Source organism: Pleurodeles waltl, chromosome 12, assembly GCF_031143425.1.
Source record: "Pleurodeles waltl isolate 20211129_DDA chromosome 12, aPleWal1.hap1.20221129, whole genome shotgun sequence".
NCBI classification, from domain to species: Eukaryota; Metazoa; Chordata; class Amphibia; order Caudata; family Salamandridae; genus Pleurodeles; species Pleurodeles waltl.
Window position 1 is genome coordinate 89,572,136 of NC_090451.1, and position 21,731 is coordinate 89,593,866.

Below are 21,731 nucleotides of genomic sequence, written 5' to 3' on the forward strand. Positions count from 1 at the left end.
ATAATGAATTTCTTACTCTTAAATGCCTTTCAGCAAAATTAACAACATTGTTGTTTAATTTCATTGAAGCGTGTATCTGATGTTAGACTCTAGATGTATCCTCGATGCAGTTTTCTCCTACCAGTGTGTCTTTCAGAATTCATAGAAGAACAAAAACAAACGTGTCCATGGTTCATTATCCGTACTTTCCCTCACATACTAAACTCTGTGTTAGAAATTGTTTAAAAGTTTATATTGCAAAAACTGCGGATTTAAGAACGTCCTCCTCTCCCTAGTTGTTGATTTCCTTCTTGAAACCTTTTAAATCTGTATCTTCTCCTACCCTTGCTCATTGGGTTAAGTGGATTATGCCCCTCGCAGGTTTTGACACCAGTTCTTTTGGAGCACATTCCGCCAGGGGAGCTAAAGCTTCTAAGGCCGTGTGGGCAGGTGCTCGTTTGGAGGACATTCTTAGATCGGCAGACTGGTCTAATGTTTCCACTTTTAGAACCATTTATTGTAAACCAACTTCAAATGTTGCTGATTCTGTTATTAACATGCTTTAAACAAGTATAATAGTAGCCTCCGGTCTTGTAATAAAATTCTGATTTTCCTAGCTTTAGTGAAGGAATGTCTAGATTTTCTGACACTTGTTTCTTTGAATATTTTTCCAATCCCCCTTGCACATTAACACATGGAAGCCTCACAGTAACTTAAAATATTTAATAGCACATACCAAGGCCAGAGCAAGGCGGCATCTCGCACGAGAGGATATGTGTTACATACAGAGTGCTGTGCAGACTACACCAATCATGTAGATGTGCTGTGTTACATGAAAGGCAAATTACATTATTGACTGGAAATAGTACGCATTTTAAACTGAACTGAGTCCTGATACTAACTCTGTCCTCTCCTCTCTCGCTGTGCGAACTACCTCCCCTTAACCTGCTGGATTTTTTTCCAGGCAGATGTCTTCTACTCTCTTGCCTGGGTACTGATTGGCGCTTGAGTGCCTTCTGCATACATGCCAACATTTTAACACTAGAAAAGCGGGTGAGGCGGAGGGGGGGGGTCATGTGGTACTTCATTTTCCCCTCGATTTGCACTGGAATAAATGCAATTTTCGGCCAGAGACCTCTAATAAAGTTGTTGACTTAAATAAATCGAGAGTCTCGCCTGGAACGTGTCCGTTGGCTTGCATGTGAGGCGCTCGCTTGCCCTAGTGGGCGACGGGGTCGCGTGCTCCGCGAGGTACAAGTGCCCTGCAAAGTCCGAGCTGAAGGAGAAGCAGCCTTGCAGTCCTTTCCAATCCCGCACTGCAGAATACATTAGTTTAAACAAATGAGGCTTATTTCCATCCATCTGAACATTTATAAGGCCCCCTACCATTTAATATGTTTAGTTAAAAAAACATGCAATGCACTGTTAAGTGGATACAATACAATACAAATTACACATCCCGGAACGCCTCTGTTTGGGCTTTTCTATTTCCACTTTTTCTAACTCCCTGTGTGCTGCAATCCCGCCTGCTCGTGACTACAACTCCCAGCATGCCAGTGACCGGAAAACCCTTCCGTGCTCTTCCGGTTCTCGTGTATGTGCCGTTGCACGCTTTGACTTTGATCCTGGTGGAGGCAGCAATGGACGGCTTCTCTTCAGACTTTTCCCCGGCGGGGGCAGGGGGTTCAGGGAAGGTGGACCCGGGCCTCATCATGGAGCAAGTCAAGGTGCAGATAGCCGTGGCCAACGCGCAGGAGCTGCTGCAGGTAAAGCCTACCTTGTGCCGCATAATTTGGGATCGGCACCCATGCCTCTGTCTGCCAGTCCGACTAGCTAGGCCAGTGGTCACCTGGCCTCTGGTAATGACCTCTGTGCGCCACACGGCCGCTATCCTTTACCACCTTGAGCTGCAAAGAAAGAGCTCATGCCCTTTTTGCCATCTCCTATTCCAAAGACCACAGCAGTTTGCAAGGATCCTGCCGTGGTGCTGCTTGACAGCCTCGCCTGCCTCCTTCCCCAGCTTTCTCTCCATTCGAGCTCTAGACAGTATGCCCTCCTTTAATTCCGTGATCCCATTTCATCTGTGTAATTCCCTGCCTCCCATTCCCGCTGCTGGGAAAGGTCCAACAGCCAAACAAAAGCAAATAAATAAGCGTGAATATTAGAAATCTTCCTCCCATTCAGATGATCTAGGCTCAGTGGTTCTTCAATCAGTGCGTAAAACCGTCAGGATAGCGCGGGCACATAATGCGTGTTTACATAAGTGTTTATACCATAGGGTGCTGACTTGTGCTGTACAGGTGTTAAAATTCAATAAATGTACAAAAATCTGAAAATTAGCAAGCTTCAAACTCCATCACAGCGAAGGTAATTTGTCAGACTTCTACCTCTCTCATCATCTTTCCTCCTCTGACTACCCCATCCCAGCTTGAAGTAAATAGCCCACGTTTTGTGCACCATGACCAGCTTCCAATATATGTAGAGAGCTGGTTATGACTGCTTCCACTGCTCTCTTTCCCAGCTATCTTATCTGTCACAGCATCTCCACTTTTGTAAGTGAACCCTAGCCTGCTGTTTGTTGCCCGTCTTCTCATATAGCTCTAACTGGCATTGAGAGATGCTTGCAGCATATCACTCCTATAATTAGCAAACCTGAGGTGCCACCCAGCCCCATAGAAACTGTTATACTTTTAACCTCCAGAGCTGGATCTTTGATGCCATTCTTACCAGTTATCCCCTCGCTCCAGCAACCTCCCGTCTGTGTTGTTTTCATGGGCACCACATGAAATACTTGAGTCATTAATGCTTGTTTGACCTTCCAGTCCTCTCATTTCCCTCAGACACAACCCAGCTCTGGTCAACCACGCACCCTTGGTCCTTTTGTAGCTAAGAACCATCACTCTTGTTGCCCTTCACCAGGGGCGGCTTCTCTGTTGGGGCAGAAGAGTGTCAGTCCCCCGCCAGCAGCGGCAGCTGCAAAACCTTTACAAGAAAACAATAATAAACTGTGTTTATTATCGTTTGGCTGTAAAGGGGCGGGGCAGTGGGGGTGACAAACAGTGAGGGGTAGTGCACAGCGCATGTGTTTGGCTGGCTGTCGAGGGCCGGCCAAACACACATGTGCAGTAGACTCTCTCTAGCCCAGCACTGTGTTGCCAGGCTGGAGCGAGCATGCACAGGCTCCCAGTCTGCCTGGGAGCACCCATCCTATGCTGCTCTGAGCAGCGTCAGGATTGGCCGCAGGGCAGGTTGGGAGTCTGTCTGCAGGAGAGAGCAGCGCGGTGGTGGAGGTGGCACGGGTAAGTGTTTAAAAAAAAAATCATGTTTACATCACTCCCCGCCCACCCCACGCTGTGCGCTGCCTGGCCCCTTTTCTGCCCTGTGAGAAGCAACTGCCTCTAACCACCTTTTAGGCACCTCAGCAAGCTTTCTAGAAAGGATACACATACGAGTAGTAGGTTTTAATGTAGTGTATTTGCAAGAAGCCAGTGATGGGGAAAGAGATGATCAAAGAAGGAGGATGCCTGACCAAGCACACCATTGCGTATTATAGAGATGGGATTCACTATCCAGGGGGGCAGGAGTCAGGTTTGCTCAAATAAGTTTTAACCATAAAGACCAGACATTGTACTGAAGCAGAAAAGATGGATAATAAACACGTCTACCTAAAAGTGAACTCTGTTGCAGATATGTGAGATGTGAATACATCGAGTTTGGACTGAAGATAATGGGCATGAGCATAAACTAAAATATATTTACATGAGTATGTCAACTATTTAAATGTTTGGAACTAAATGACATCCCTCGAAAAAAACAATTTTGTTTATGCATTCCACTTTTTAAGATAATAATTTTATAAACACTTTTAAATCAAAACTTCTTAAATAAAAACAAGCACATGCTTTGCAGATCTCAAGATTAATCTGCGTGCAGCCTCTTATTGGACAGGTAACATAAAAAAAAAGTACAGTGCCTACAGGCAAAGTTAATTAAGAACACATAACACTGGTTGGCAGTGCAGCAAAAATAAAACCCAACAGAGGTGCATGTTCGTTGATGCCACCACACAGAAAACAATGGTGTCGAAGCAGCTTTTTTCTAGTGTATGGAAAGGAGTCACCGACTAGGAAAATTATGTAAAATGTCTCAATGACTTCCAGTATACCATGCACCACTTTTTTTTTATATCCAAAAGAATTTCAGTGTGGCTTTATGATTTACTATATATATATGTATATACACACACACACACACATCAATGTCAGTGACTACTACTGTAGGTGCAGTGAGAAGTTCAGGGAACTTCAGAGATATATCACCTAGAAGATGAGTATTTATGATGGGCATTTAGAAGAAGGGTGAAGATGTAAGTTTCTTTGGTTGTATATTTAAGCCTTTGAGAATGAGGCGAAAGTTGTAGAGCTCTTATTTACAAGATGAGTGAGTGTGCTGGGCAAAAAGAGGCATGGTATGTTCAAAAGTATTTTGTAGTGGGGTTGAAGTATAAATCTTTGAGAATAAGGAGAAAGTCATAAGCCTCTGATTTAGAAGACGGGTTAGTGTGCTATAAGGCGAGTTAGTGTGTTGAGCAAAGAGAGGCAGGGTGAGGTCACAAGTCTCTTCCATGAGTAGGCGTGATGCAATAAGGCACAACGGGGTCACATATTTAATCTTCTGGAGATTTGGTGGTACTGATCAGTGGGATCTCAGACCTTATCAAATGAGTATCCATGAGTGGTGAACGGCAGTCGCGGGGGATCGGAAGGGGCGCGATGGCGTGGGGGGGGGAATAAACATTAAACTAAATAAAATAAAAAAACACCTGTGCTGCCGTCATCGTTACCACTCTGATCCTCTCCTGCAGGGAAGCTCCCAGCCTGCCCTACGGCCAGTCCTGACGTTGCTCAGAGCACCATCAGGATTGGCTGGGAGTGGCCATCCAGGGCTCTCCCAGGCAGACTGGGAGCCTGTGCATGCTCGCTTCAGCCCGGCAATGCTGTGCCAGGCTGGAAAGAGCTTACTGTGCGTGCATGTTTGGCCAGCTCGAGATGGCTAGAACACGCATGCGCTCTGAGGGGGAGTGCTTGTCACTCCTGTGGCCTGCCCCTTTACAAGAAAACAAAAACACAGTTTATTATCGTTTTCTTGTAAAGGTTTTGCCGATGCTGTTGGGAGGCAATGCTCCTCCACCCCAACGGAAGAGCCGCCGCTGGTTAGAGACGCTTTACAGAACCACTCAAATATCTAAAATCAGACTCGTTTTTGCAGCTGTGTTTAGTATTTTGTAACAAGCAGGATCCTGCCTTCCAGGAACTACAATGAAAAATAATTTCTTTAAAAATAGCTACTTGAGTGCATGAACTTTCACTGATATGGAATAGCAGATTACTATAGTTTAATCTCTCTTATTTTTTTGCTCCTGTAATTCATTTAACAGTTTTCTTTAGCGCTGCTGCCCTAAGTGGCACTTGTTCACTTTACCTCGAAATGATTAGTGCTCACAGAAAACAACAATCTGTTTACACAGAACATACACTATTGCAAGGGCTAAACGGAACATAGGCACGCCTAGAACGAGGGGATCCGTAGGGCCAGAAGTAGTGAATGAATAGAGTCCATTTGAAGACAGAAAAAGTGAAACTTAAAATAGCACAGGGTAGGACTGCAGAATGGTAGGGAGAGATTTGCGTAAGATAGACAGGGACTGAAGATAAATGTGGTTTAAAATTGGTAATTTCTGGTAGCAAAGAGTGTTAGTCCATTGTTTAAGTGACTCCCAACATATTTAGAAGGTTGGTGTAATATGAAGGTTTGCCCCGGTGTTAGTCTTTGAATATAGTGCAGAAAATTTTAATTATAATGCTAGACTCATTCAAGGCCAGTGCAGTTGTTATATAATTGGGGAATTATGGCAAAACCCTTCAGTAGAGGTGCAGTATTTGTGTCTTGAAGTGTACCTTTGCAGGCATATACAATCAGTGTGCTGTTCACCCCACTTAGAGCTTGGAGTGGCCAAGTCCTCTTAGGATGTATGGGTTTTGTATTTTTCAAAATAGTAACTGTACACACGTTGTAGGTGCAAGCCAATAGATCATAGTTACTTCTTGATCTACAGCAGCCCTTCAGTACTTATTTTTTGTTGTTTTTTCTTTTGTGTAAATAAGCATCAGCTTAGACTTCATAATGGGTCTGTCGTCCTTGGGGCCATTAAGTCAGGCTGCCCATTCTGATATGCAGAACTTTGTGGTGTCTAATTGGCTGATAATGATTAGCACCCAACGTAAGTGAGGCAGAGTTACTATGCAGGAATTGATTGTCCCCTTTGCCATCACGCAGTAATCGATGAAGAGTGTTGTGAATAGTCCCCTTTGCCACACAAGTTAAGAAAATGTTTTCTCTGTTTTTTTTTACACCAGCGAATGACTGACAAATGTTTCAAGAAGTGCATTGGAAAGCCTGGATCTTCCCTGGACAACTCTGAACAGGTATGGCCTGTGGCTTTCGTTGTCAAACTACCAAGCTGCTTTCATCCTAAACCCACTCAACCATGCTCGTTCCAGTTTCACTCTTTTCCTTCAGACCACTGGCCATGCTCCTCTATCCTTCAGGTGATGGCGATCAAGACCTTTCTTCATTAGATGTTGCTTTCCCAGACTGTTGGAAAAGACAGTTCAATCAGCATTAGGCTTCTCTTCAATCTACCTGTTTCTCAATTCCCTCCGTTTGAAGGCTTTGCAGGAATTTTAAAGGCTTCCAGCTGCAACCTGATCCTATCGCTGAAACAACTTTTCAGGGAAACCTTTTTCTCTTTTTTTGGTGGACGGCAAATGATGAAAGGCTGTTTTACTGTCATGAAAAACTGACGCGTCTGTAGTAATTGTCTTGTTCTCATGATGTCTGTTATCCTCCTTCAGAGATACGTTTTGTTTTTCTTTCATAGTTCTTATGAGCATCACGTTTTTGGAAAGAATTACAGGCATATATTATGCAGGATAACTATTTTTGGCCAGCTGTCAGCATCAAGAGAAAGCAGACCACAAAGATAAAACGGAACGCCTAGAAGTCATTGGTCTCTTTCTTTTTCTGCTGTAAGCCAGATAAGTTATTAGTTCCCCTTTTCACATGTGGGTAACAGTAATTTGCTCAGCTTGAACTGATGGCAGTTGACCAGTTAAGTGGACTCTGGCGAGTACAGTTTCTATGGGAAGCACATCATTTACTACCCAACATGTATTTTTTTGTGTTTTATATGTTAGGCTTCATATTCCTGATATGGAATACTTCTCCACTCATGAGTGTTCCTCACTTCCTAGCACAGTCATGCTTTTTTTGGCTTTGTCCAAAGGTAGGAAATTGTAGTGTTTCCCTGTTGGGATGTTGCCTCACTTTCCTTCTCTGCACTTCCCACCCTAGAAACTATAGAGCATGAATGCTAGCATTAGTCATATTTAAGACCTTTTATACTAACCAACATTTGCAAAGCAATAGGTTCCTCATTTGCAACAGATAGAGCTATTGGCATTGTAAGTGCATAATTGGACTTTTCTTGCCACATAAATTGGTCAACCCTGCCTCATAATTTGGTCCTCTCCTGCCACATAATTTCAGTGGCCCTGCATATAACTAAAGCAGTTCCATTTACCTTTTTCCTCTATCTGCAGCAAAAATGAAAATGTTACCATTTAGCATCCTCAGTTAAATCTGCCACGCGAATTCCAATAAAATACTGCTTTCACTGCCCCACTATTAGAAATGGGGTCTTGGCTTGGCAGTCAGGTTACCCCCTGTCCAAGCAAGGACCCTCACTCTAGTCAGGGTAAGTCACATACATTCCAAATTATCCTGTGCCCAACCTCTGGTAGTTAGGCACTGAGCAGTCGGGCTTAACTTAGAAGGCAATGTGCAAAGTATTTGTGCAATAAATCATGCAATAACACCGTGGAAACACCCCAAAAAGACACTACAGATTTAGAAAAATATAAGATATTTATCTGATTAATTAAAGATCAAAACAAGCAATATTGGATACTCTCTTGTGGAAAATATCACTTTGATATCATTAAGAATAGTCTTTGCTTCTTTAAAAGCAACAAGTGTCTCTTGCAAGCACAAAGTACCTGGTTTGCGTCTAAATTATCTGCACGAGACCGCAGAGGAGGAAATGCGTGGAAAACAGGGAGGTGTGCGTCTTTTTCTCCTGGCGCACACAGCTGATGCATCTATTTTTTGTGCCTTTGAAGTGGGGGAGACTTCAAAGAGTGGCTTAGAAGTGCACATGGTCCCCTTTCAGTTCCATCCTGTCTGCTAGGGTCCCTGTAGGGGTTTGGCAGTCCATTGTGTGAGGGCAGGCCACTGTCCTTTTGACATGTCAGGCCCTCCACCCTCCCAGCCCAGGAAGACCCATTCAGTATGCAAAGGTGTGAGGGCGCATCCTGTGTTTCGGGTTGTCTGAGTGAAATGCACAAGGGAGCTGTCGACTTACCCAGCCAGACGTGGATTGTAAGGCACAGAAGAATTTAAGTGCAGAGAAATGCTCACTTTCTAATTGTGGCATTCCTAAAGTAGTAATATTAAATCCAACTTCACCAGTCAGCAGCATTTTGTATTACCATTCTGGCCATACTAAATATGACCTGGTTACTCCTTTCAGATGTGAATCTACCACTCAAACAGTCTACGAAGGTAGCCCTAATGTTTGTCTATGAAAGGAGCAGGCCTAACAGTAGTGTAAAACGAATTTAGGAGGATTACACTACCAGGACATACAGTACACACATGTTCATGTCCTGTCTTTTACTTACATAGCACCCTGCTCTATGGGTTACCTAGGGCCTTCCTTAGGGCTGACTTGTATGTAGAAAAAGGGGAGTTAAAGGCTTGGCAAGTACTTTTAAATGCCATGTCAAATTGGCAGTGAGACTGCACACAGGGCCGAGACATGGTTAGGGGGCTACTTATATGGGTGGAACAATCAGTGCTGCAGGCCCACTAGTAGCATTTAATCTACAGGCCCATGGTACATGTAGTGCACTTTATAAGGGAATTATAAGTAAATTAAATAAGCCAACTGGGTAGGAGCCAATGTGGCCATGTTTTAAGGGAGAGATCATATGCACTTTAGCACTGGTTAGCAGTGGTAAAGTGTGCAGATTCCTTAATACCAGCAAAAACAGTGTCAAGAAGTCGAGGTAGGCAGGCAAAAAGTTGGGGGTGACCACCCCAAGGCTGTCAGCTCTAACACCTACCATCAGAATTGCTGGCTAACACAATTCCCCCACAAAGCGAGAGTTAGAGCTTTTGGTGTTGTGAAGACAATATTTTGTATCCGTGTGGAGTGGAATTATGTGGGTTGGATTGGATTTGTTAGTTGTGAAATTGTGTGGCATGGAAGTGTGTGGTATAGATTTGTGTAGTGGAATTATGTGGCATGGTATGAAGTGGAATTATGTGGATAGCAATTATGTGGTATTGAGTGCACTGGAATTATGTGGAGTGGGACCGTGTGTCATGGAATGTAATTATGTGGAATGGTATTTTCTGCTGTGAAGTGGTATGTAATAGAGTTTAATTCTGTGGTTTGCTGTTTTAATTTTGTGTCATGATGTGGTATTCTGTGGCGTGGATTGGATGTGTGTGGTGTATTGTGTAATTGTGATGTTTTGTTGAATGATGTGGTTTGGTGTTGAATTATGTGGTTTGGAATGGAAATGTTTGAAGGGGAATTGTGTGGCATGAAACTGGTGTTGAGTGGAATTGTGCTGATTAGAACTATGTGGCTTGGTCTGGAGTGTCTCTGTGGATTTTTGATATGTGACAGAGTGGTTTTACGTGGGGTGTATTTATGTGATATTGAGCAGAGTGTAATTATGTGGAGTTGAATCATGTTGCGTTGAGTAATATTATGTGGAAGGTAATTATATTGGGTAGCGTTGAATTCTGTGGTGGTGAATTGGGTGGTGTTGCGAGTCACACTACAGAAAAAATAGATAAGCAATCACCAAGGATTAAAAAATAAAATAAAGATCTGGCAGTTCCCTAAAACAAAGTGTACGTATTTTAAAGCTCGGCACACATGCTGAGGTGCGGGAAAGTCACGATGGGGGCACTCCCTCACTGTGAACTGGACTTTAGTCCAAAATGCATCACAGTCACCAGGTGCTCTTCTTAGCTGTAGTGTCTAGGCGCCCTTCCACTCCATATGCATAGAATACGGATACATTTTTTAAACACCTTCTCTGTGGTTACCTTGTATTATTCAGTAGATTAAAAAGATATTAACAGGATGTTGTGGAAACCATTTGAACTTGTTAACATTAGTTTCCATTATGAAGGTTAATTTGTACAAGATTACACAGTGTGGTAAAGCTGGGACGCCAGTTATAGAATTCTGGTTGCTTTGAGGCAACTATCAGGTTGCATAGTGTGCTGTATAAATGTCCTAACCTATCATGTGTCCCTCCCTCCAGTGATGTGGGAATGCTAGGAAAAGGCTTGGGCACAGTATTGCTAAACCCTCAAGGGATGCCCACCTATTGTGGGGTGCAGGAAGAAGACGCGCAGCCATGTGTGCACTTGGTGTGGGAGAAATGTATGTGTTCTGTAGAGAGCCCTTAAATCCCCAGGTATCCAAGTGCTTGTTTCTTTCAGTTGAGTGTGTGTGTAGTAAGCAAAAAAAAAAATACTGTCACATCCTTGTGTAACAGGGTGTCTTTTAGTTGTTACAATTCTCACCCTTCTGACTCTTCACGAAGTCCTGGGCAAAGCTGAACTCCACCCCCTAACCCCCCAAGAGGGCCCTGGGCCTCAGCCGCATCAGCCTGCCCCTCATACATCTCCCCAGTGGGAATCTGGGCTCAGGCAGAGGAGCTGGGAAATGGGTTGGTTGTCGGGCCCCGGTCAAGGAGCCTAGAGAACTGGAATGTCTCAGGACAGACGGTGCAGTCAGGAAAAGGATGCAGAGAGTTTACAGGAAGAGGAACTGGGAAAGGGGGTGGGATGGGATCTAGGAGAGGAAGGCGGGGAGGAGAGAAAGAAGCAGAAGATAAAAAGAGAGAGCGCACCTGCACTTATCGAGCAACAGAGCACCTCCGCTGCAGCAGCTGAGATCAAGGCACAACAGCTGGTCTTTTTTGTCTTGGGAAAAGGTGTAAGGGCCAAATTCTTCAATAAAATGCAAGCAGGTACATGCCTGGAAAACCCACAGTGTAATACGAGTAGCAGAAAAGAAAAAAGTAGTCCCTTAAACCAACAGTTAAAGATCCACAGCATAAGTATACTGTACTAAGTCCCTGCTCTGAAAGAGAAAAAGGAGGAACAAAGAGGCAGGACCGACCACTAGCAAGCAAGGATTTTTAAAAGTCACTGAGACAAACAAATGTAATGGCTTTAAGCCCACAAGAGAAGTATACAAGAGGTTGTACGCTTACACTCAACCTAAAAAGAGGGGATGAGTGATTTAAGGTTAGTGCTGGGCACTATTGACACCTTTAGAATTTGCCCAAGTACCCGACTTAGCTTGTTAGATTAATGTGGACTGTCTGCTCTACAAGTTTCACCCTGTGGCTGGAAAGCCCTTGTCTGCATCCTGTTATGGCATAGGTTTAATTGCAGACATGCAAGAAATGGAGTTGCCCTTTGTGGTCCACCCTGTCCTCCTTTACCCAGTGACATTGACATCCCTCAGATCCTATGACGTGTTCCACATGACCTCATTGCCCCTTCACCCCCACCAACAGGAGTCCAATTGAATGGTTAATTGTGGATATACCGAAAATTTTCACATTCTTATTGAAAGATCGAATGTCATCTTGAAATGCTTTAGGGAGGGCTATGGATTGTGGCAGTTCTTTGATTTAACAGAGTTGCTTTCCTTGTTATATGAAATCCACTTGAGTGTAGCCCCTCTCTGTAAGATCTGCAATAATCATTGTTAAGCATAGCTATTCTTTTCCACCTACTATCTTACCATGTTTTCCGGCCTCTTATTTGTGTGATACTCTCATATCTCTTATAGTAGCATTGATGCACAAATGTGGTACTGACATTTAAACATGGTCTGTTTACCTCATTTCAACTTTTTCATTAAACGTTCGTGTGTGTGTGTGTGTGTGTGTGTATGTATGTATGTATATATATATATATAACACAATGTATATAATAGGTTTACACGCTGGTACCTAAAAGGTAACTACACTTTCTTGAATGTAGTCATCAGTACATACAATCTTTAAGACTGCCATTGTTTTTCTACTCACATACACACCTGTCATTTTCATTGTAATCCTAAAAAGAATCCCAATTCTACCCACCTTCGCACTCCCCAGCTGAAACATACTAGCTTCTTATTTAGTTCTTTTATAGTACTTGGTAGCAGACTTGGAAAAAAAAACCCACAGAGTGTGCTTTTCTGTGGTGCTTTTCACTTCCACCGCCTTCCGCAGGTAAGAAACAATCTCATTGAAGAATACGTGATTCACATCTTATTGTGGATTTAAAATAGATGGCCTTGGTTATTTCAGACCTGAATACATAATTCGGATCTTCACCTACAGGCTCTGGATCATCATCGCCTCTATTTTGAATACATATGTAGTTCTCAGTCCTATGTGATGTGCGTTACTCGTAGTAGATAAAGTTTCCTATGCTGTTTTCCCACAGTGTGCAACACTTCAGCTGCTCTAATTTTCAGTTTTGGTAGATTGTGCAGCCACAACTGTGAAGTACCGACGCAGTGTCTGCCAGACCATCAAAAGCAAAAACAAGAAAATGAGCAACTCTTAAGTTATAGCTAGCAAGTGAGGGTGCTTTAAAACCTAATGATGTGTGGTCGTTTGGGTGCCGATTCACAGAGGCGATTTACTTTTTGGGGTCGAGCGCAAAGCGGGTCCGTCCCATTCTGTAATCTCTCTTCGGGGTTTCAACCACGCCCATGTCACGTCAGTCACTTACGTTGGTTCGTGGGCTTGCCTTTTAAAATCCGCTTGTTTTAATTTGTGAAAGGCATGCATACGTCTTGCCTTTTCCGGTGTTCAGCCCACCTACACAGCACCGGTAAACTACTAAAAACATATGAGGCTCAATGTTTTCAGCATGGTGTCCGGACTACCTTATCTGTTTGTTTTCCACACAGCGCGATCGCGCTGCGGTTTTTTCTTTAAAACGCTAATCGCTCTAACTCGAGCAAATGCGAGACCCGTTGCACTGAAAATGCTTGTTTATTATTGGTCTGACTTGTACCATTTAGCTTGTCTGCCTACTCTATTAATATTGAAAACTGTCTAATTAGTAAACAACAACCAATGAACTGGTTATTACATTTCTCTAATTCATAATTAAACGTTCATAAGAATTGCCATTGACAAATTACTTTTACAAGAATGATGGGTAAAAAATATATCTTTCACAAGCTACGGGAAGGATGTTTACAAAAGCAAAGATCAAATGAGAGGGAGTGAATTATTCAAAATGAAATTGATCCATCTTCAGGTGGGGACATTAAACTACTGATGTTAGCTCAATAGGAAATTGAATATAGAAATTGAGGCATATATTTTATCTACTACTTCGGCATCAGCCGATTTGTGTGCTGCTATTTTAAGTAACTTGAGCAAAATACCGATCGATCTTATTGAACCTGCAATGCACTGTACCTTCCAATAATTGTGCTTACTAATTACATTACAAGCAAAACCTTTGGCAGTATAAAACAAAGTTTGAAATCATTATTATTCCTCCTAGCCCACTTCTTTCGACGACTTTGCCAACATCTCTTATATGATTTTTCCCTCTAGAAATGCGTAGCCATGTGCATGGACAGGTACATGGATGCCTGGAACACAGTCTCCCGAGCGTATAATTCTAGACTTCAGCGGGAGAGGGCAAAAATGTGATGGATGCCAACCAGAGACTTGTTCTACATGTCTGGTGCGGACGCAGTTTGCCTGCAGTTGGAAGAGAAACCGGATCGAACTTCACTGCATTTGAAGATGACAATGTGAGGAGTCTAAAAAAAGAAATTCTTAGGAATCATGTTGATTTAACCTCAGTTGGTTCTTCCAGCAGTTTTTGGGGCAACTAAAAACTTATAGGCCACATGTTTATGATTGTCCCCATCTAGCCGCACCATAGTCCCAAACAACCAGTGAACTTGAAGCCCCTGTCTGTTTGTACTCTGTGGTTCTCTTCTGCTTTAAATTCCCCACCCCAGAGCTTTATGAATAAAAGGATTATCAGTTCCTGCTCTGAAGCAACTCCATGAATGATTTTTACAGATCCACTGGACTTGTTTCAGCTACTTTTTAATAAAAGCAGTTGCTGGCACACCTATATCTGGGTCTGTGGGTGTAGTCTACTGCTCTGTAAAGCATTAAATAAGTATCTGAAGAGATGTCTCTTGTAAGTTAAGGTTTGTTGTTTCATACGCACGTTATGGAAGGCTGAGCTGCTAAGGCAACTTTACAATTTGTGGATTGTTGTTCTGAGGTGGAATCAGTTTCTGCTGCATCTAAAGGTCAATTTTCTTAAATAAAAAAAATGCCAGTCTAACAGATGGTCTGAAATTTCAACTGCAGGGAAGTAGTGTGTATTGGTACTTTTTCATTGATTTTTATCAATATGTAAATAAAATAAAACAGTTGCCCCTCTGAGACGTGATTATCAAATACATTTATACTATGGCTGGGCTGAACAACATCTTCAGTGTTAAAAATCCAACATGTTAACTATGCATGCCATTAAGTAAATCTAACAATTAACTTTCTTAGCTGTCTTGTATGGGAATTTATGATTTGAAAATATACAAAAGATCATCTTGGGGGTGATTAGGCTCCAAACATGCAAAACATATCATTTTAATAATTTTCATCTGATCAAGTACCACTTTGTTGGAATGCTCAATGGAAGAAAAGTGGTGCAGAGAAATAGGGAAGTACACTACCACACGTTAGAGCATGTCTTAGAGGTTTATCTCTAAGCGCTAAATATCTAAATGGAGAATCCACGGAATTACAAGCCTCGATGACCTAAAACTGTATTAGTTGTCATTGTTGGTGAAAAAACATGTTTGCTGGGACCATACATGTAAGGGATAGTGTAAGAAATGGGATTATTGTTTCGGATGGGTGACTACCCACCTCAAGAAATATCCACAACTCTTGTTAGAAATGAACCCTTAAAGTCACTAAATTAACCAGAGCTCAGCTCCCTGGTTGCTATGCCACAGAGTAGACAGTCTTAACTTAGGGCAATTTGTAAAGTATGTATGCAGTTCCAAAGAAGTAATACATTCAAAATTAAAAGAATCATTTGCAATGCAATAGGTCTCACGTTTGCTTGAGCTAAAGCTATTGGCATTGTAAATGCATAACTGGACTTTACTTGCCGCATGAATTGGTCAACCCTGCCTCATAATTTAGTCTTCTCTGCCACATAATTCCAGTGGCCCTGCATATAACTAAAGCACTTCCATTTACCCTCTTCCTCTATCTGCAGCAAAAAATGAAAATCTTGCCATTATTTATTATATTTTTAAATAATATTATTTTGAGGTTCCCCCTACCCAGTGTGGGGGACTCAGCAATAGCTTAGACAGAAAGAGTAGGTCGTGCAGAGAGTTATGGCCAAAACAGTTTTGTCAAAGGAATGCCCTGCAAACCAAGTGCGGCGAATATTGTAGTATCTTGACCTTAATGCTCATAACAGCCGCTATAGGGTATCACTATAAAAATAACAATTGTACAAAACCTGGTCATGTAACCATACAGTCAGCCCCTAGAGGACATAACATGAAAACAGAATGGCAGAAACTAATGCAGTGTAACCATATATGTAGCCCCTAGTGGGTGTACTGCCAATGAGAGCTTAGATAGTGTCTGCAAAGTTACACAGCTGCTGAAAGTGTGGAGCATTCACCAAAAACTTTAGAGGTTTTCCCAGAGGGTTCGGGCAAAAAGAAAACATTGCATTTGGAAAACTAGAACTGAAAATGTACAGGACAGATGAAAGTCTAAAGCTTTCAGACATGAAAATATATACCTACGCTATACTGTTCTGAAGTATGGATCAACTGGAGAAAAACAGAAGAGGTGAAGCTAAAGGGGCAGATTTGCAGGTGAGCACCATTCTGGGTAGTGTGACCAGGACCTAGTTTCAACAGTTGTACAAACTCATATTCATTAGACACACCTTTTTGGGTTGAGGTGAGAGCAAAATGTTTGCTCAACCACCTCCAACTGCTGACTCTCACACCCTGCGTTAACAGTGCTCAACTAGTGAATATTGTAAGAGGGGTCTTGATTTGTGCTGGTTGAGATTTGTTTCTTCCTCAGAGACAGTACAAGGACTTATAGTGCTGCTGGTGTATTGTATGCATGTTGAGCGTGGGGTGAACATACATATCAAAAACCTGTCCTCAGAAAGGCAATGGCAAAGTATGCAAAAAAAAAAAAAAAATACGTTTTAGGGAAACGATTGAAGCAGGAGCCTTTAGATTAGAATATACTTAAGCAGTACTATCAATTTGTTCCACCTCAAAAGTTCTCCCTCCAAGCAAGAGGCTCAAGCTAACAAAGGAAAGTATGGTACAAGGATACAGCATAAATCCTGTAGAAAGCAAGATAAGGATGCCACTCGACTGAGCAAAGCACAACATTGTTCTTCTAACACTGAAGCCTTCTAAACATATAGATGTTGTACAATGATTTTGGGTCACTCTTGTGACTTAACGGTTTAGCAAAACATGACCCGGTGCACAAATAACTGTCTGGCTGTTAAGATGCTGAGCACTACAATCTCACATTAGCGGTATGCAGCAGTTAACAATCGATCAGGCATACATAATTAATAATGGACAGCGTGAATCTCACTTCTCAAAAGTACAACATTATCCACCCAATCTACTTTGTAAGTAGCAAGACTCCGCTTTAATTTAGTTCTTAGAACTGGATGAACCACATTAAGTTCTACATCTCCAACATACCTCGCACGGAAATGAAAAGTTTTACGCTAGAACAAAAACTGTAGGAACAAAGAAGTGGTTATGCTGTAATTTAAGAAACCCCAGAAACAAAACAAAAACAATAACTGCTTCTACGAAGCACCCCTAAGAGTCTAGAAAATGCTCCTTCCAGTACCCATACCAACCTCTCATATAGGGTTAAAAAAATTAAACATACTATGAACTTTACAGAGCATCAGTCTGAATCGTCATATCAAACATTTAGCGAGAAATCGCAGAGAAATTGTTAAACTAAAATTTTCTTTCTGCCCTTGCATAAGTTTTGAGATTTTCTTAGGTTAAGAAACTGAGGAAGCCGAATGCTTCACTGTCTCCTGATTCAGTTCAATTTTTATCTGTAATACCAATAAAGAACACTGTTTGAAATGTGTCACTTTTAGATACGTCTGTGTGAGTAAAATGCATCGACATCAACAACGGCGTGGTAAGTGCCATATAAAACTCCAAAATATAATAACTAATGTGCTTGCCCCAAAAGAGCATATTCATAAAGCAGTTGAGAGAACTAAACTCTGGGTAAATGAGAGAGCTGCATGAGGGGACGCATGTGTGGTCAGAAATATTTCAGCGTTCGCCAGGAGAAACCATGTAATAGACTTTCATTACCAATTTTTGTTTATTCTTTTAGTACGCTTCAGTTCCAGTCGACATGTACCTTCGTTTTCAGTGTATTTTCCTATTCATTAACATTTTAAAAATGCCCATATGAGGAGCAATTCCGGTGTGCATTAGAGAACCAGTTAATGGGCACAGCATATGGCTACTTGCACTTCTTTCCTTTTCAAATAAAAAGAACATGCACTTTGCATCCTCGTATGCGCTAGTTTTTCAGGATTGCCAGGCCATCTGTGATGGTAGCAGGTACCCTGAGCATCTTCGCTTCTATGGTACCCTTTTTAATGAAAATATTAAACATTGCCCATTGGATTAACAAAGCGTGTGCAAATCGTGAAACCAGTAAAAGCACAAACTTAACAAGCAATGATGTGGGAGAGGTGGTGGGCAGACACAAACAGGAAACTGAGGGATGGATGGTGCTGGGGGAAGGAATGCAAGTTGATTCAGATCGCCATGAGCGCGAAGGAGAAACACAAAAGAAAAAAGTAGTTTGCTCACAGTAAAGCATACTGGCAGTTGTTCACTGCAAGGCGGTAACAAAACTGCCCCATGACGGGACAAACGTAAAGCATTTACCAATGTCATCAAGGGATTTTTGAAAGGCAAGCCCACGAACAAGTGAAAGTGATGGGCATGAGATGGGTGTGGTTAAAAGAATACTTACAAGAGGTCGAAAAGCATGTGCGCTCGACCTAAAGAAAAAAAATCCATAACTGAATTAGAAAGAGTAAATTTAATGAATAAAATGACATGAACATGATACAAATACAATAAGAGTAACCAGAAATATGAATTTTTAAAGTTTTTAAGTCGAAATAGTGCCAAAAAGCACAATGCATCAGTGATAGTCAATGGTGGTGGTAGAGTGAGACCGAGGCACAAGAGACCTAGGCACATTGTCGGGCAGACTGCATCGAAGCGTGGGTCAGACATATCAATCGGGATTGTCTTGGTCAAAGATTTCATCTTCTGACTTGGTCTTTTAACCCCTTTACTGCCAGGCCTTTCCCCCCCTCCTGTGCCAGGCTTTTTTTTTTGGCTATTTGGGGCAGTCCACGCTTAGGCCTTCATAACTTTTTGTCCACACAAGCTACCCACGCCAAACTTGTGTTCTTTTTTCCAACATCCTAGGAATTCTAGCGGGTACCCAGAGTTTGTGGGTTCCCCTGGAGGAGACCAAGAAATTAACCGAAATACTCAAACTTTTTTTTTTTTTAATGGGAGGAAAAATGGGCGGCATAAGGCTTGTGGTTTTTTCCCTGAAAATGACATCAACAAAGGGTTTGCGGTGCTAAAATCACTATCTTCCCAGCTTTCATGAACAGGCAGACTTGAATCAGAAAACCACATTTTTCAGCACAATTTTGGCATTTTACTGGGACATACCCCATGTTTACTACTTTTTGTGATTTGTCTCCTTCCAGTTAGTGACAGAAATGGGTGTGAAACCAATGCTGGATCCCGGACAGCTAAACATTTCTGAAAAGTAGACAGCATTCTGAATTCAGCAAGGGGTCATTTGTGTATATCCTTCAGGGTTTTCCTACAAAAAGTAACAGCTAAAATAAAAAAAAATATTAAAGTTGAGGTGGAAAAAAAAAAGAGCCATTTCTGTCCACATTTTCTTCTATACCTTTGTTCAGCTATGGCAGATTTTTTTAAAGCAATATACGGTTACGTCGACTGGACTCTTCTGGGGATATATAGGGCTTGTAGGCTCATCAAGAACCTCAAGTACCCAGAGCCAATAAAGGAGCTGCACCTTGCAATAGGTTTTCATTGTATACCGGGTATACAGCTATTAATATGGTGAAATATAGAGTGAAAAATAGGTATCAAGGAAACCTTTGTATTTCCAAAATGGGCACAAGATGAGATGTTGAGAAGCAGTGGTTATTTGCACATCTCTGAATTCCGATCCCCATACTAGCATGTGAATTACAGGGAATTTCTCAAATGGATGTCTTTTTTTACACCGTGTCTTACGTTTGGAAGGAAAAAATGTAGAGAAAGACAAGGGTCAATAACTTTTGTTCTGCTATTCTGTGTTCCCCCATGCCTCTCAATAAAAATGGTACCTCACTTGTGTGGGTAGGCGTAGTGCCCACTACTGAAACGTAACATGGACACATCACATTTTTACATTGAAATCTGATGTGTTTTTTGGAACGTGCCTAGCTGTGGATTTTGGTCTATAGCTCAGCCGGCACCTAGGAAAACCTACCAAACCTGTGCATTTTTGTAATCTACACAGCTAGGGGAACCCAGATGGGGTAACTTGTGGCGCTCTCACCAGGTTCTGTTACCCAGAATCCTTAGCAAACCTCAACATTTGGCAAAAAACAAAAACACTTTTTCGTCACATTTTGGTGCTGCAAAGTTCTGGAATATGGAGGTGGGGGGGCACAAACTTCCTTCCACCTAGCATTCCCCCAAGTCTCAAGATAAAAGTGGTACCTCACTTGAGTGGGTAGGCCTAGTGCTCGCGACAGGAAATGCCCCAAAACACTACGTGGACACATCAAAATGATCAAATACAAAAATACCTGTTTTTGCCGGGGGAAGGGAGGGGCACCTGCATTTTTGATCCTGGGCTCAGCAGCCAGCTAGGGAAACCTACCAAACACAGACATTTCTGAAAACTAGACACCCAAGGGACTCCAGGGAGGTGTGACTTGTGTGGATCCCTAAGTGTGTTCTTACCCAGAATCCTCAGCAAACCTCAAATTTAGCCAAGAAGTCAAATTTTGCCCACATATGTGTGTGGGATCACTGCACTGGCACATATTTCGTACCACCCAAAGTTCCCATCAGGCTCCCGGTGAAAAGGATACCTCACTTGTGTAGTTGGGCCAAGTTCCTGTGACGGGGAATAGCCAAAAACATGTCGAAATTGAGGGGGAACCAAAGTGGGTCCAAAAGGGCAGTTTGGAAAAAAAGCATTTGTAGGCTGACAAGTGGGTCAGAATTTTTATCGGTATAGATGCGACAATGCTGGGTGGTAGGAATTTCGTGGTTTCCTGCAGATTCCGGAAGGTTCCATTTCAAAACTATGGGTAAAATATGTGATTTCAAGCAAAGTTGGAGGTTTGCAGGGCATTGTATGTAGGAAAATGGTGCAGGGTGCATGTGAAGCACACCCCCTTTGGACTCACCCAGATGTTTAGTTTTCAGATGTGTCTAGGTCTCATAGATTTTTATACATGGTAGTGTCCCAAAGTCCAAAAAGTGCGGCCCTCACCATTCCAAGTGGGATGATTTTGAGAGTTAGACAAGCTCTCATGGCCCAAACATTAAAAGAAAACCCAAAATAATCAAATGTCCTCTTGCTTGCCGTGGCATAAGATATTTTAGTGTGCGAGGGGAGAGCTGAAAGGCTTACCCCCTTTAGTTGGGATGGGGGCAGAACCATGCCCATACTGGTTGGTAGCCACCACCCCACTATTTATTATTTTTGTTTCAGTCCCTAGAATCTGGTAGGCGTTCTTCCCCCACCCTCTTTTTAACAAAAAATATCCCTGGTGTCTAGTGGGCTCTGCCCCCCTCTGGGGGCAGATTGGCCTAATTAAAATAGGCAGATTTGCCCCCTGGGGAGTGACCCTTGCCTAAGAGGTCGCTCCCCTTTATTGTTTATTATAAAAATAAAAAAACCTCCCTGGTGTCTAGTGGGCATTTCTGCCGCTCGATTGTAAAGCGATTGGGCGGCAGAAATGCTCAGACACACATCAATGGAAAGGAAAGGCTTTCCCTTTTCTTTAATGCCTCTCTGCCTGCCCCCACAATCTGGATCGGAAGAGAAATGCAAGTATTTCTCTTCCGATCGTGCCGGCAGCGCGATGGGGTGACCTCTGAGGTCAACGTGCGATCGCGTGCTGACATCATCAGATGTCACTAGGTGGGGTGTGGGGGGGGGGGGCGCAGGGGCAGAAGCGGAAGTGATTTCCCCTTCCATCCCTGCCCATGGGAGGGGGGTGGGAGACCCCTGGGTGCAGGGCGAGGTGGTTATGTCTGTGGCTCCTGAGTGCCACAGCTGAGAATGTAACCACCTCGTCCCTGGCACCCAAGGGGTTAAGTCCCAATCCACCATAGAAATACACTTCTAAAATCCCACAGGTCCTTT

General features: G+C 42.6%; 1 protein-coding gene across 1 annotated transcript; it reads left to right on the top strand.

The window, feature by feature from the left end:
• The first annotated feature begins 1,501 nt into the window (after nt 1-1,501).
• On the top strand, nt 1,502-14,624 carry TIMM13 (translocase of inner mitochondrial membrane 13). The gene is made up of 3 exons (XM_069216585.1): nt 1,502-1,745; nt 6,396-6,464; nt 13,770-14,624. The coding sequence occupies exons 1-3, from the start codon at nt 1,530-1,532 to the stop codon at nt 13,866-13,868; spliced, it is 384 nt and encodes a 127-aa protein (XP_069072686.1). The 5' UTR covers nt 1,502-1,529; the 3' UTR covers nt 13,869-14,624.
• Nucleotides 14,625-21,731: the final 7,107 nt, after the last annotated feature.

Bases quoted from the DNA above. Each gene is read 5' to 3' on its own strand.
- TIMM13 (XM_069216585.1), top strand. From the start codon at position 1,530: ATGCCAGTGACCGGAAAACCCTTCCGTGCTCTTCCGGTTCTCGTGTAT. The intron at 1,746-6,395 runs GTAAAGCCTACC...TTTTTACACCAG, and splicing joins ACGCGCAGGAGCTGCTGCAG to CGAATGACTGACAAATGTTT. The intron at 6,465-13,769 runs GTATGGCCTGTG...TTTTCCCTCTAG, and splicing joins CCCTGGACAACTCTGAACAG to AAATGCGTAGCCATGTGCAT.